Source organism: Aspergillus oryzae, chromosome 2, assembly GCF_000184455.2.
Source record: "Aspergillus oryzae RIB40 DNA, chromosome 2".
In the NCBI taxonomy this organism is placed as follows: Eukaryota; Fungi; Ascomycota; class Eurotiomycetes; order Eurotiales; family Aspergillaceae; genus Aspergillus; species Aspergillus oryzae.
The window spans coordinates 6,111,795-6,127,520 of NC_036436.1; the positions used below are offsets into that span (position 1 = coordinate 6,111,795).

General features: G+C 49.1%; 6 protein-coding genes across 6 annotated transcripts; 2 read left to right on the forward strand and 4 right to left on the reverse strand.

Annotated features, from left to right (window-relative positions):
- Positions 1–1,330: 1,330 nt before the first annotated feature.
- AO090003001501 (uncharacterized protein) lies at positions 1,331–2,770 on the reverse strand (the record flags this gene model as incomplete). The annotated part of the gene is made up of 1 exon (XM_001820492.1): positions 1,331–2,770. The coding sequence occupies one exon, from the start codon at positions 2,768–2,770 to the stop codon at positions 1,331–1,333; it is 1,440 nt and encodes a 479-aa protein (XP_001820544.1).
- Positions 2,771–3,455: 685 nt separating this feature from the next.
- Positions 3,456–4,916, reverse strand: AO090003001502 (acyltransferase family protein; the record flags this gene model as incomplete). The annotated part of the gene is made up of 1 exon (XM_001820493.3): positions 3,456–4,916. One exon carries the CDS (start codon positions 4,914–4,916, stop codon positions 3,456–3,458), a length of 1,461 nt encoding a protein of 486 aa, XP_001820545.3.
- Positions 4,917–5,785: 869 nt separating this feature from the next.
- On the forward strand, positions 5,786–6,988 carry AO090003001503 (glycosyltransferase family 32 protein; the record flags this gene model as incomplete). The annotated part of the gene is made up of 1 exon (XM_001820494.3): positions 5,786–6,988. The coding sequence occupies one exon, from the start codon at positions 5,786–5,788 to the stop codon at positions 6,986–6,988; it is 1,203 nt and encodes a 400-aa protein (XP_001820546.3).
- Positions 6,989–7,615: 627 nt separating this feature from the next.
- On the reverse strand, positions 7,616–8,350 carry AO090003001504 (fungal specific transcription factor domain-containing protein; the record flags this gene model as incomplete). The annotated part of the gene is made up of 1 exon (XM_001820495.3): positions 7,616–8,350. The coding sequence occupies one exon, from the start codon at positions 8,348–8,350 to the stop codon at positions 7,616–7,618; it is 735 nt and encodes a 244-aa protein (XP_001820547.3).
- Positions 8,351–8,542: 192 nt separating this feature from the next.
- On the reverse strand, positions 8,543–9,207 carry AO090003001505 (fungal specific transcription factor domain-containing protein; the record flags this gene model as incomplete). Its single annotated transcript, XM_023235350.1, is given in 2 exon segments — positions 8,543–8,575; positions 8,593–9,207. The coding sequence occupies 2 exon segments, from the start codon at positions 9,205–9,207 to the stop codon at positions 8,543–8,545; spliced, it is 648 nt and encodes a 215-aa protein (XP_023090376.1).
- Positions 9,208–12,109: 2,902 nt separating this feature from the next.
- AO090003001506 (uncharacterized protein) lies at positions 12,110–14,114 on the forward strand (the record flags this gene model as incomplete). The annotated part of the gene is made up of 8 exons (XM_023235351.1): positions 12,110–12,329; positions 12,396–12,439; positions 12,501–12,550; positions 12,604–12,937; positions 12,997–13,122; positions 13,189–13,427; positions 13,615–13,753; positions 13,824–14,114. The coding sequence occupies 8 exons, from the start codon at positions 12,110–12,112 to the stop codon at positions 14,112–14,114; spliced, it is 1,443 nt and encodes a 480-aa protein (XP_023090377.1).
- Positions 14,115–15,726: the final 1,612 nt, after the last annotated feature.

Genomic DNA, 15,726 nt, shown 5'->3' on the forward strand with positions numbered 1-15,726 from the left:
TGGCAAGATCCGTTAAAGGGATATGACATACAACCACATCCACATGAATCCACACAATCTTTTTACACCCTATCATACTCTGTAGTATCTCAGCGGATAGATCGATCAGTGCGCGAAGTGGGGGATATTTCAGCTCTTGGCATATATGTTATCAACCGTAGATCATATATGCCGAGTATTATCCAAGCCAACCACCCACTGCGCTGGTCTCGGACCTTCAAATACCGCCAGTTGTGATCCTTTAGTCTAAGACCTCGATTACTGGTCAGTGAGGGAAATCGCCTACTCGACAGAAGTAGAGCAGGAACACATCCTATCGTATCGGTAGACTCCTATCGGTATTGTAGTGGTGAATTGCGGGGCACTATTTGTACCCGATAGCTATTGTGGAGGTCAATATCCGACATTGGCATGGCATGCTACATCACGATTCGCAATACAGGCGACACTGATGACCACCACGCCAGAATTCTGGGGAGATTTGCTATGATTTGATCTTGTGCTTGTTATATCTACATTCTACAGGTTCGAATTATCGTCTCGCTTCTTCTGACTTTATATATTCCCTGGCCTCCCCCGCGTCTGGTGCAGAAATTCCGAGGTCCCTCGGCTGACCTAAACGGGGTTAGCGTCTCGGATCCCCGAGATGTCAGGTGAATTTCTCTTCAGTTATCATACATCCAGCAAACAATCACAGTTGCCAGTATATTTCTCCTCATCTTCATTGTAACATCATATAAATATCTAGAATGTCATTTCCGGGAATAATAAAACATAACAAAACCCATCCTGGTACCTTACTTCCCTCGGATCTCCCACCCGTATACCACTAAGCCGAGATATATAAAAGCTTCACTCTCGGCCCGCGGCAAAACACCAGGTCTACCACGATGTCACCTACGACAAGGATTGCAACGCCGCGAACCTTCCCACTAGTTGTAGCCATGCTAGCTAGATAAGCTCATTCCAGAAGGTCGGCTCTTCATCCGTCTACTAAGGTTATCATCCGATAGTGATCTTCATGTCAATCTGACGATCGTGACTCTATTATGTGGGTATGCTGATCGAACTTAAGTTTATATTGATGTCGGATAATCGCTTGCTCTTGTGGAAGGGTGGTATAGTGGGTTGAGGGGAAGTATGTAAGATAATGTGAAAAGGTGTGAACTCTGTAGTGTTGAGGTGATTGCAAGATATAACATCCAATCAATCAATCACCGAGATGTTGAACAAAAGAAAAAGAAGGAAAAGGTAAAAGAATTAGAGATACATACAAGGAGATCAAGAAAGGGGAAATCAAACAAGGAAAACTGAAGGGGAATCGAAAAAATCACAACATCCCGCAAAGCCCTATATCCTTCATTAAATCACCAGCGACAATATCAATTCCAGCCGTATCTTCATCCTCGCGACCAAAGGCGATGAACATCACATCGTCCAAGTAGCCATGATACTTGTTGCCCTGTGCTTTCCAGCTGATGGAAGTCACGTATAACATCTCCGTGTGATCCCAGGCCTCTGACTCTCCCGCAGTCAGCGCCTTTGGTTTCTTTCCATGACCAGACGTGCCACGACCTGAGATCCAGAGGGGCTTGGTCGATATGCCATGGACATCGAAGGGAGCCGACCGGCGGAAAAGCATGACATATGGCTCGTACACGCTATGGAATGCATAGAAACTCTTGTGTTGAAAGATGGTGAGGATGAACGTATTGAGATCGGTCGCCTGGCACAGCGGATCCGATCGCTGGCATAGGGTGATAGTCAGAGAGTTGGTCGCTTGGTGAATCGACTCCAACTCCGCGTCCTTCAAGGCCGGAAGGTGTCGCTGTAAACATTGCCGGTCGATCGCAGCCGCAAGGGGTGCCAAGTCTGGACCGACTGAGCCGTCAAGTTCCAGTCGCGCGAAGACTCGGTTGGGAGCTACATCGTAATGGACATACGCTTGTCCTGCAGCGTCCCAGAAGAGAAACCAGTTCTTCTCGACGGCCCCGTAGGGAAGCGGACGTTGCAACTCGGTGGCCTGGCGGAACCCATGATCGGACAAGATATCCATGTCCCCCTTCCAGTCGACCAGTGGTCGGAAGTCATGGATCCATTGTCCGAAGCAGGTGAATTGGGAGTTGGACCCGTAGACAGCATACGGTGCCTCGGGCCCATAAAATACACGCGCATCGTGAGGTCCAATGTTGAGCGTGAAATACGACAGATCGCCCAAGCAGTTGTTACTGTCGCCGACCGTCGCGGCGATGGGAAGAATCAAGGGAGGCTCAACACAGCCTAGGGTTCGTCCGCCATCCCGGAAGACGGCGTCGCACACCAGTTCGGCGAACCAGACCGAGCTCTTGCGTTTGTCGGCAGGCTTGTGCAGTTGCGCCGTGATGATCCATGTATTCGGCTGCTCGGGATGGGGGATAATACTAGGATTAATGGCCTGTCGGCCACTAAAGTCGATTTTGAACAACTTCTTGTCCGGTGTCGATACAGAGTACAGCTCCGTATGGGTCATGGACATGTCTATCTTGGGGTCCGAAGATGCATCGAGACCCGTGTGTTGGTCCCCATATTGTTGTTGTTCATATTGCTGACCCCAGGGTTGTCCGCTAGCATCCGGACTTAAGCTTGGATCCGGCTTTGGAAAGGAATGACCGAAAGGAAGACTACTATTGCGATTGAGATAGTTGCGATGGTACAATTGAAGCCCTAACACAACGAGGACCAGCACCACGCCAACCACGGGGACGATGCGCTTCAACCCTTTCGCCAGCATGACTAACGAAAGAGGGGTAGCAGGAAATTCAACTCCGATAGTCGAGCAAACATCAGCCTATTGTACGAGGGTTCCTTGGAGCTAACAGGAAGACACCAACCGCGTTGGGAGGCAAATTAGGGCACGATGCAGGTTTGGATACTTTTTTTCTCCCGCGTGCGCTATTTTTTTTCATGCCATCCTTTTCAATCTCAGCCGTGTTTTCTCCTCTCCAGTGTCCAGGGTCTGGGGCCAACTCGTCATGTAACCATGGTTGTTAGTTCCACTTAGTGGCGTCTTTTAAGATTTGGTCGAGCTTCCTTTCCCCGGGGTTCCAACCACTGAACATCCCCCGTCTGGGGTATTGGGAGGATCCACTGCATTAGAAGGAGAAAACTAGAAATACATGTGATAGCTGTGGGTATACGCAAGTCCTAGTTTAATTAATGAAATTCCTGCCGGCGTGGTTATTTTATTTTTATTTTTATTTTTAATTTGATTCCCCTCTCCCACTTGTATCGGAAGCGGAAATTGGTCCGTGGTGGATCCTTTACGACTGCTAACTGATCGTCTTCCGAGCGATAACAAATTGATCACAAGGGAAGCCAAGCAGGAAGAAAGATACCGATCGCTGGCACTACGAAGAAAACTCTTGAATCACGAAGAAAATATCAAAGTTTGTTTCTATATATATGCAAGAATTATACTATGATTGGTTTGCGGGAGCCAGCGTCTTCCGATAGCACCACTGTGCAAACCGGACGCTGGGTTCATCGACGAATTTGGTCACAATCTCCGCGAGCCAAAGCGTCACCGGCAGCAAAAGAAAGTGGGGAGCAAAGAAGTTCAATTCCAGTCCAAGTGGGCCGACTTTGGGCAGAGGGAAGCGATTAATCCACCCAGGACAGGTCGTCTCATGCGAGTCCCGAACCCAACCCACCGCGGCATAAAGGCGATCCCCCAATACCCAGAGGACGGGTCCGTGGACCAAATAGAATGCGAACGAGATGCGGCCAAGATACTGGTTGAAAGGGGTTTCAAAGAAGCTTTTCAGCCAGTGGATCCGCGAAATTGAGGCCACCAGGAAGGTCGCGGCCCAGAATAGATAGAACCATTTGAAATCAAAGACCGCCTGGGGCTTCAGGTAGGATAGATAGTACCACCCCGGAGACTCTCGTAGGAATTGTTCCTCCCAAGTCCGGGATGGTACACCACCCAGGTACATGCTGATAAACAACATTGCATAAAAAATTCCCTCTTTGAACGGCTCCAGCATCATGAACACGTCGGGAAGCTCGTCCCTGGCGGCACGGAGATCCAGGTCACAGAGCAGCATACCAGACATGAAGAGCGCGCAGAACCAGCCGTCAGCGATGTACATGAAGTAGAAGATCAATCCGAGTTCGCACAATAGTCGTGCATTGGGTCGACATTTCGAAAATGCCTGGAGAGCCGTGTAGATGACGATAGACCCGCGGAACTCGACGGGGATAGACCACGAATGGAAATTATAGGTGAACCAGGGCTCGCCACCAGTGCGAAAGACGAAGCTGAAGTTTTTCAGCTCGACATACCAATTCCATAGCTCCTCCCCGTAAGTTGATTTGATCTCGGGAGTTGCGTGGATGCGAAACAGGTGTAGATATGTCATATACACGAAGGTGGTGCAAATGACGGGGATATGCAGTCGTAACCAGCGCCGGAATAAGGCAGAGGCCAGGTTATCACCTAGTTGAAGATAGTCGCCAGCTCTGATCAACGAGAGTGGTTTGGCCGACAGCACATAACCTGACAGCACGAAAAAGACGCTCACGGCGAAGTGACCACCCGAAAAGAAGAGGCGCACGCCGGGGAAGGCAACGAAGTAATGTTTCTTCTGGTAGCCATAGGCATTCTCAAAAATCATCTCAGCCCCGATGCCATCGTGAGCCCACAGCTCATGATGACCCCAGTAGACCAGAAAGGCTGCAAAGCCTCGAAGTCCGTCTAGGTAAGCGGTACGCCTGCTCTGGTGGCTGTTGTGGCCACCAATTCCGGTCAGGAATGCCGGCCGGAGGTGATCAACACACCACTGAGCGGCCCGCGTAGGAAGAGATCGGATCGGGGACGTTGGGCGCGATTTCCAATATTCCTTTTCTAACGTGCCCTCCAGATCTACTGTACGCATTTTGGGGATGTCACCAACAGCACTGTCTTCGTGGTAGCTGGTCATTATGGCGATTCAATGGCCCGTGGAACTGGGCCAGCACAATCGCCCGCACGGAAGGATGACGAAAAGTGGTATTTGAGGGCGGAGATAATCCTGGTCCGCGCGGATTCAGAGACGGGAGATCTGACCCGGCTCGTGCGGAGACTGGGGAATGGAGAATGAGAAGAGGCAATGACCAATTTACACCCAGATAAGAGACGTAATGCTGGAGTAGGGCATCACACATCACATGCGGTGATGAGGTCGAGAATTCCGAGGAAATCCTGTGGCCAATAACACCCGGCCAACTGTGAACTAAATAGAGCAGTCGTCAGCTAGGGATCTGTTCGTAGAGTCTTATCGTCCCCTAGCGACCAAGACACATGCGTCGGGGTCCATACTTGGCTCTCAATGTAACCCTGGAGCCGAGGCTTACCCCAGACCCCCCGGCACTGTGGGAATTGCGTCGACCCAGTCAAAGAGGCACGCTACCAATAGCGTCGTGCGCAGCGGCTCCAGTGGCGCACTAAATGGATCTGGACTTTACCCCAAATGAGCTTAATGATGTCCATGGATGCAGCACGGGCAGGATACATGCTAAAACACAGCCACTCAGCACCAACGAGGCCAGGCACGCTAACGGGGATAACTAAAACTAGCGAAATTAAGACGAAGCTGTAAGGATGATCCAACAAAAATCTTGTTGAGCGGCGGGGACACGAGATAGCAATCTCCGCATGGTCCGTGACGCGAAGCTCATAAACGTCGGAGGGTATCCTTTTCTCCCGGGTCTCCATCCATTGATATTCTTGGGTTATGCGTCTCCGGAATAATCAATGACATCCTCAATGTCCGGAGTGTGCCTGCCGAGACAGATCCGCAGGATCATCCCCGGATGCCTCGCGGCCATCTTGTTTGTGTCTTATCTTTCTATGACGGACACGTTTAGTGAGCTAAGTGATGGTCTATCCTACCGATCCTGTGAAACCCACCGGTTTTTCCCTAAGAAGATCTGGCAATCATGGAAGGTTGCTCCCTTCGAGTTTGAGGAGCGCGACCTTACCGTGGCTCGTAGCTGGACGTCCAAGAACCCCGGCTATCGATACGAAGTACTGACTGATCAAAATGATCTTTACTACGTTGAAACCCACTTTGGCCCTGACGGGTTCAATCGCCCAGACATTGTGGACACATATCGCACCCTCACGGCACAAATTATCAAGGCCGACCTACTGCGATATCTGATCATGTACGTGGACGGCGGAGTTTGGGCAGACATTGACGTCGAGGCTCTCCGACCAATTGACCGATTTATTCCGGAGCGCTACGATGAGCACGACATTGATATGGTAATTGGAGTCGAGATCGATGAACCCGATTTCAATGATCATCCCATTCTCGGGCAGAAGTCGCAGTCGTTTTGCCAGTGGACTTTTATGGCCAAACCACGGCAGCCTGTGATGATGCGCTTGGTCAATCATATCCTGGAGTGGCTAAATGAGCTTTCCGTCAAACAAGGGAAGCCCATCGGCGAGTTGGAGTTGGAGTTCGATGATATCATCAGTGGAACAGGACCTTCTGCCTTCACAGCGGCGGTGCTGGCCGAGATGAGCATCAATGCGGGGCACGAGGTAACATGGAAGACCTTCCATGATATTCCCGAGTCCAAGCTTGTCGGAGGGTTTCTCGTCCTCACCGTCGAGGCATTTGCAGCTGGTCAAGGCCACTCCGATAGTGGGAATCATAACTCCCGCAACGCCTTGATCAAGCACCATTACCACGCCTCCGGATGGCCCTCTAAGCATCCACGACATAACCACCCGGTTTACGGAGAGGTTGAGCAGTGCAATTGGAACAAGGAGTGCGTAGCGCAATGGGACGCCAATACCGCCGCATTTGCTGCGCTTTCGCCGGAAGAACAAGAACATCAGATCGCTCTGAAAAGAGCTTTAGACGCCGAAGCAAACCCGGTCCAAGACCAGACGGCCTGGATTAACCCTGACCCCGATCCAGAATGGCGGGAACCGGAGTGGCAGCCAGAGTGGCAATGAGACCGTCTATGATATTGACTCTATGCTCCACGACACTAAGGGCGTGGCTGACTGACATCAAGCATAACGGTCATTGTCTGAGCAACGGCGTCTTAGGGAGGAACATGGTATTATGACAGTGGATTGAGCCTAAGGTAGGCTAGCAATAGTGCACTGGCGTTATTCCTATTCTCCATGGAGAAGAAAACGTTGAAGCATTGAAATGGATCTGGAGCTTTTCATGGAGCGGCGTTCAGGTATGGTGGCACGAACTAGCATGTTATATTGGAGTTTTGATTTCTCTTTTCTTTTCCCCCTTTTCCTTTTCTATTGCCCGTTTTCCTCGATCTCTCTCTTCCTGCAAAGAGTGGGTGATTGGTCGGCTATGATAGATGGGCGGCTCTTTGTTTAATATGTAGTGATTCATGGTTCATGGCATAGAGGGATTTGCCAATCAAGGCAGCCTAAGAAACGTCTACGATAAATTCAAGAAAGTGTTCATACACGGTACAAGTTTATTCAATTGTAACCTGCGACTATCATACAGGTGTTAGAATACATACCTTGCTGCTCTATAATACAGTGCCAGACGTCTTCCTTTACGCATGTTGAAAAGCTTCACGGACCATAAAGCTGACATATAACACGTTAGCTGTCGAAAAGGCCCCATGAGCTCTCTACACCGTTCAATTGAAATTGACTGCGGATATAGTCGTCATCCACCAGCTCATCAAGCATGGCCCAGAAGTCGTCTTGATTCATTGCCGGAAACCCTGTCGATTCTTGCAGGGCCCCAGCAGGCGAAATCCTAACATCCGGTAGAAAAGGTGCGTCGTCCAAGCCACTGTGAGGGACGGATGACAGAGACACTAGATCTACCATTCGTTTCGCCAGGACCTCAAATATGTCGCGGAACTTCGTGGCTGTCGGCCATCTTTCGGATATCGCAAAGAGAACGTTAGAACATGAGCGAATGTCTTCGAATCGAGCTAAGTCTGCATGCTCCCTCTCTGCCCAGATACAGTATAGCAATGTTAGACCTGCTGTGAAGATGGAATGCAGAGCGAGGAAGTTCCACCCCAAAGGCCTTCTTTGGTGTAACGTTCTATAGTATTGGCAAATGTCTCCAGCGGCTCTAGCACTTAATGCTAGGTATTCTTTATCCTTGGGAGAGTTCGTCTCGGAGGTAAAGTGGGTGATTCGGTGTTGTAGAAGCATGCGCAGAGCCTTGCTGTATTGTATGCGGAAGAACTCTGGGGTATCATACAGAGAGTAGCCTTCCTGTAGCTTACCATCGGGTGTAAAAAAGGGTATGTTGTTCAACCACTCGAGGAGTTCCTGTCGATAAGAGTCGATTATTGTATCATAGGTATAGTCCGGCATGGTGGCCGGGCTGCTAGCACTGTAAAGTTCCTGCTTTATCCTGCTCTCCAGTCGCCTAAGCCGACATAAGTGTACGAAGGAGGATAGGTTCGAGGTTTTTGTTTCAGTAAGTGCCGCAGAGGACTGGTCGTATTGAATTTCCTTTCCGCTGACAGGGCTTTGTTCCAGAGCAACAGGTAACTGATAAGTAGATTATGATTTAGCCAACCGGTATGATGCCTCCAACTGAGCGAATGACATACATCAACATCGATATCATTTTCCGACAGGGCGAACGGACGTCCTAGAGTCAAGGATACAGCACGGTCAAGAACATAAGCGCTCCAAAACACTCGTCGCCGAATCTCAATACGATATGGATCCTGTGCTCGTGGGCCGCCACACTTGATGTTGCGGTGCATTCCCAATTCTACTGCATACCGAACCGCGAATCCAATGATGTGCCAGCCGCCTAAGTTAGAAATACTACCCGGGGTACGAAGAATGTATAGCGCGAGCAAAAGTAATGATTGAATCCTCTCTAGCCCAGGAACCTGCAGTGCCTCATCAACATATCGAGTAGCGTTCGAATAGTAAAACTCCGGGTTGATGTTCCCGCCCATTTCCGGATGAAGCTGCATAATGCGGGCGCTGATTGCGAGAACCATATGAAGGTGGAACGGCTTGGATGGACTAACCCGACTTGTATCCTTAGACAGTTGGTAGGATTGGTAGAACTCCTCAAAGCTGAACCTGTCTAGAAATGGGTATCGGGGGTGAACTCGGCTGAAGAAAATATCCACTAGCTTCCGCTCGACCTGGGGATCGGGTCTAGTGTGATTGTTCGTGGGCGGACAAACATCGTTGGTAGCCTGCATGCTTGAAGATGCGATTGAGTCAAGCGCTGGGTGTGGAAACGGCGATTGAGACAATATCCCTTCCACCATTTTCGACACAGAAAAGCCCGCGGTCGCGCCGACGAAGAAAGGTTCGGCCGTGGCATTCATACTTAGCAGGGCCACATTGGTTGACAGCTCGGCTGTTACCGATGTCACTTGGTGCTCCGACGCCGGGGTGATATTGCGCTGGGCACGACCTTCCAACTCGGCGACTTTGCTCTCCAAACTTCGGGTATACTGTAGGAGGCTGGCGTACTCTTCACCCATATCGGCCCCCATATGGCTTACTCCTGCCCAGGTGCAAGCTTCAGTCGTCAGTTGGACAAACATGGTTCATTTCAAAGGTGCATATATATACAAGCTCTCGCCTTTTGACATGGCGTGCATACTGGACGCGTCCCATTGCACTACGTGAGGTTAGTACTACGACATGAGAGTATTACAGTCAGGGGTTTCGAGTGTACTTTGGTTTTTCGTCGTTTGCAGCGCAGACACGCGATGGGTGCCCGAGTTCGCTTGGAAGATGAGAGATTCCCCGGATCATTCATTGAAAACAATCACGTAGTAAATAGTGGGTGGTGAGCAAGAAAATGTTGGATTGCGTTGAATAACAGGATCAAGTGGAGAATCGAAGAATTGGTTGGTTTTGGGGGATTATTTTAGTATTAAAGGGTCCAGGCCATTAGACAAATCAGCTCACGCACTAAACGGGGCGCCCCCACCATTCTTCACTCCCCAATGCGACCTCATTGAGTAATCCAACGCTCGTCTAAGGAACGATCTTCGTGAAGTCGCTCCATACCAATTTCCTAAATGGTCCATCGACATGCAGATGGAGACCACGTGAGTCCATCCCCTGACTAAATAGGAAGGCGGAATACTGTTCCATTCCCAATGTATGCACATTTTGCATCTCATTTATCGCCTAGACTCAAATGCCCGTTTTAGGGCAAACTCTTGAAAGTTCCCCCTGCATGGAGGCCCCTTACATACTTTGATCGACCTCTTGGTGAGGTTATAAATAACACAGCTGACTGTGCATGTCGAACCAGAATAAGGATTCGGACGACCTGGCTGCACAAACGGGCCCTCAGTTGCCTTCCGGGCCGAATGCTCACAGAGACTGTGAGGATATCCAGCGTGGTCCTTGAATGCATTCATAATATCGGACTCCGTAAGAAAACCAATGAGCGCTTTTCTTCGGATGCCCACTTCTAGCCGGTCGGCACGATACCAAGAACTGCCCCCGGCTAAAGTATCCTGGATCTCGGACTGACACAAGAAGGATTGCGTTTTAAAATGGTTGCTATGTAGGATATACGGCGTATCGGAGCCAGCTGACCCAGATATTTTGAATATGATTCTGGGAGTGATCTCTAAACAGATTCCCATATTATCTGCGGTTGTCAGCATCAAATTGCAGGAAACGTGACGGGGTGTTCTGGCGACCCGCTTGAGACCGTCGGCATAGCTAGGGCTTTCTAGGAATAGTCGTCGTAGAGCTGAGGACGGAGGAATGGCCGGCATTTCCCCTTTCCCCACTCCAGTATCAAGCGAGAAGGGTATTGCATCAATTGAGCTGCAGAGTGAATTTGCACATAGCCCGAGCCCATCCGAGTTCATTCCTGATCGACACAGCTGGCCTGCCTCGGTTACAAGGAACAAGGACGGTAGATTCTCTGAAGGGTGCGGGTGAACCTCTAGGTAGATGATACCGTCTTCCTTGTAGAGCCGATTTGACATATCCCAATTTTGGGCCGTGTATACTTCCCCATTGCCGGTCGCTTCGGATAGGATAATCGCGCTAGTGCATTCAGAAGACGCTCGTGGATACGACGGATAATAAGGCTTATCCTCAGCCTCCGAGGTTAACTGATGAAGACTTCGAGTTGGGTCATCGCACGTTGTAGAAGGATTGCTAATGTGTGAGAGGTCATATCGTGCATTCAATAAGATTATATCTTCCAGGTCCACTCCTGCACCGTCGGCGACGCCACGCATTTCTTTGAGGCCCGATAACCAATACTTTTCCAAACCTGGAATATAGCATTCCCGAATAATTCTCAGTGCGGTGGGCCTACTATAGTATGAGCAGGTCGAAGGGAGATGGTTGGGCGTTGTGTCTCACCATGAGATAAGATTCCCTGGCCGTTTATAATGAGTAATATTCCGCAGAATCTTATCCTTGACCTGCTGTCCATGCGAAAAACCGCGGTCATAGGGCAACCCGTGCACCACGACATGTTGATAATTGTCGCCGCTTAGTTCGCTTGGCATATTGGCGTTAAAGATTAGGGCTTGGCATAGGCAGAAGAGAGAATTAGGAGATCTTCCACGTTGGTTTTCGTTTCTTATCTTAACTTCGGATTGTATGTTTCTCAATCAATGAATGTCGAATTCATAGCGAGTATAAGTGTTTTATAAAAACATTTTGTCAATTGTTTGATGATAGAGCAGCATCGGCAGGTTCCCGACGGCTTGGAAGGCAATCGGTAGCTTGCCGACCCATCGGGAAGAGCCGACCCTCTTTATCATGCTCTCTCTGCAAACCCCTTATTCATCCCTGTCAGTACGGAGTAGCCACCACAGAAGAAGGATGATTTGCCTCTCAGAAAGGCCCGCGCCGATCCCGCTGTTCTCCACATGGGATAACTAGATTCATTCAGTCAGTGAGATGTGAAGATGATGTGGACACTGTGCGGGGAATGTCTTGGACCCTTGCCCGGTGCGTAAAACAGTCTTGTGAGTCTGATTAAAAGCTTGTCGGAGTTTCATAAAACCCCGACTTCTGACACCCCCTTATACTCACCGTCCTTATATATTAGATTGCCATGTCAATAAATCCCGCTTTTTGGAAACTTTGGGCGAACTGCAGGCAGACATGAGTTCCAAGGCCCTGGATGTCGCTGCCTCCAGTTGTCCACGAGCGGATGTCGAACGATCCAAGCAACCCCACGGATACGATGACGCTATCAAAATATTCAACGGGGAGTCAGGAGAGATAGATGTCGAGTTCACCGATAAGGAAGCGTCTGTCGTCCGCTGGAAGATTGACTTGATCATTGTTCCAATGGTAACTGCGATGGAACATCTGGTCTCTGGTTCGCTGCTGACAGAACCCTATTGACAGATGACTGTGAGCTATATTCTTTCCTTCATCGACAAAGGTATCCTATCCACTGCTGCAGTCTATGGACTGAGAACGGATTTGGTAAGTGATGGAAACATTTTTTTGCAGTGATTAACAGGGAAAGCTTACAGTTTTCAAATAGAACCTGAAGGGCCAACAGTATAGCTGGACATCATCGATCTTCTATTTTGGGTATGAATCAACAGTCTTTGTCCTAGGGCGTGCTGACTGACTAAGAGCTATAGATACCTGTTCTGGCAATACCCAAATTCGATCTTCATGCAAAAGCTTCCTATCGGCAAGTGGATAGGGTCCATGATCTTCATGTGGGGACTTTGTGTCGCCACAACGGCCGCGTCGACTAATTTCGCAACACTCGCCGTGAATCGGTTCTTCTTAGGCCTCTTCGAAGCTTCCAACAATCCTGCATTCACCCTATTAGTCAGTCAATACTTCACGAAGAATGAGCATGCCCTGCGTTCATGTATTTGGTGGGCTGGTGGACCAATTGGCGCATTTATTGGTGATGGTGTCTCAAACGGCATCGGCCATGTGCATGGAAAACTGTCCCAATGGCAGGTATGATTAAAGATTTCCTTTTGTCTGTCAAGCGGATTGCCTTGCTGAGACTAGATCAGTATCTATATCTTATCTTTGGTCCCATCACGATGCTGTGGGGGATCATAGTCTTTTTCACCATGCCCTCCTCACCCATGTCGGCGTGGTTCTTGACACCTCGGGAGAGGAAGATTGCTGTTGTTCGGGTGGGAACATTCCTTCTTGTGCATGCTCGCTTTCAATTCCATGGTGATTGACACTGGCAAATACAGGTGCTTCACAACCACGCGGGTCTTCACAATCGACAATACAAAGTTTATCAAGTCAAGGAAGCCCTCCGCGATCCTCAGGCGTGGATGCTGTTCTCCATTGTATTTTTACAGTGTATACCCGGAGGCGGTTTAAACGCATTTAACAAGATTATTCTCACGGGCCTTGGTTTTTCAAGTGTCGAGTCCACTGTTGTCGCGATGCCAGAACATGCCGTCCAGCTTGTCAGTGTGTTACTTGCGTAAGTCCTAAAAACCCCATCGTTCCTGGTGGCCTGCTCACGACTTTAGGGGTATTGTATGTTCGTGGATCGGTAAGGGCAGATGTATTGCCATGATTCTTAGCAATGTATGCGTGCTTGTGGGCAGTGTTCTGTTATACAGTAAGCTTCGAACACTGGCATACTACTGACTTATGACTTACAAGAGAGCAGCTCTACCGACCGATCGGAAAATGTCGCGCTTGGGTGCTGTATATTCACTGCTGACTTGTACGGTATCCTATATAATGTGCATGTCCCTGATATCGTCCAACATTGCTGGATTCACCAAGAAAATGACCGTCAGTGTAAGTTCGCGAGTCTTTGACATCTCCAGGTATCCTTGATAGCTATCTGACTCAACTCCACTCATTCCAGGTTATGGTTTTCGTCGGCTACTGCGTGGGCCAAATTATCACACCGCAATTCTTTCTATCGCATGAAGCACCAACCTATCCTACCGGATTCCGTGCATATTTCGTTACCTCGTCCATGATGATCTCACTTGAAGCGGCCCTCATGTTCTATCTGCTGAATGAAAACAAGCGCCGGGATAAACGGGCACTTGAGTCAGCGGCCTCTCAGAGTACTGGCGAGCATCGAATTGTAGAGACGGATCTTTTAGATCTGACGGATTGGGAGAGGGCTCAATTCAGATATGCCTGGTAATCGGAGGGAAATGTGTAGGATTGGAGGGAGGTATGAATTCTGTTCGCGATCGTTCTAAATTGCATTCCGCTATTTGTTAGATCAAACTTCATGACAGGGGAATAGGCGAACTCTGGGCCACTCTGTGTCCTACCTACTCTGCTGCTATATGTGTAGTATATGCTACGACATTACGGCAAAGCCGACGATTCATATGATTATGACTGAAGTGAAGTTCTCTTTCACTTTCACATACCTGTCTTATCATTTTTATTAGTTACCCCTCTACATGGGCATAATCGCACATCTCTTGCTAAGTCCGGGACTTAACCTACCGTTGATTGAGCGCCTCAGGACTACTACCTCCATCACCAAGATATGAGAAATAGACCATAAAATCAACCACCCTCACTTCGTTATAGAAAGTATGTGGCCCTGAGAAATATCTTTTCGCGTAAGGTGGCGGAACTGACCTGTTAGAGTTTCGCAAAGACAGCTAAGGGACAAAGGCTGTCACCAAACCTCCACCATTCTGCTGGACCTTTGTTAATCGTATCTGCCCCGCATCGTTCAAACAAATCCACTTCTAGGAGGAGCGCTGAAGTGCAATATGCCAGGGCAATGAGCCTTTGTTCTATGTGATCACAGTTACACCAGCAGTAGAAAAGGTACACCTACAAGGCAACTTGTTCGTGCGGAATGTGTGCAAAGGCCACGGTGTGAAAGTAGGGGGCTTAACGACGGTTACCGCGATGGTGGCATATGGAGCAGGACAGACAAAGGGGATATAGACAAACGATGTCACTACGGACTTCCAAAATGGAATGAATGGCGCCATTTTCCTGTTGAATTTGTCTCTAACATGGAGCGAATCCTTGGCCGTCGTGGAGTTCGCTTGTTAGTTGAGAATTGGGGCGGGTTCCAAATGGTGCATAATGATATTCAATTAGCAGATGCTTAGTGAGTAAACCATTGGGAACTAGTGCGGATGTCCTACCATATGACATTAAGAAAGTCTAGAATACCGGCCAGTTGCGAAAGGATGGATACTTACAGCCCTCTCCGTGGGCCGTGATATCCGTATTGAGCAGAATGAAGTCCTATTCTTGGCTTGCTAACACTCCTGTTCGATTGTGCCCACAACGAATCAAGAAACCGAGTGAGACATAGTGCTATATTGGAACAAGCCCCAGGATTCTGTACGCATCGGACTATCCACAGCCAGGGAAAGAGGAAACATGTGATAAGCGGGACGTCTGAAACGTCCAAGCAAGACCGAAGATGATGCTTAAAGCCCATCGTGGGATTATCGCGTCTCGCAATCAGATGGTAAAAGGTCCAACGACGATAGACGATTTATCGAAAGGAGACAACATGCTCGGCTGCGAAATGAGACGGCGGTAATCATGTATAGTTTGCGGTCACTTAACAATCATGGCATCTACAATTACTGTGACACAGGAACAAAAGCGACACAGCCCAGGGCTGATGCCAAGCTCCTTCCTTTCTTGTGTTCGGCCAGATATCCAATCAGACTCCCCTAAGGGTTATCCTTTTAAGTCTATAGTGGAGTTCTGAGAGGCTGCAGATACTTCAATCGCACCTTCCTGGGATTGAGTGTCAGCTTTGCGGC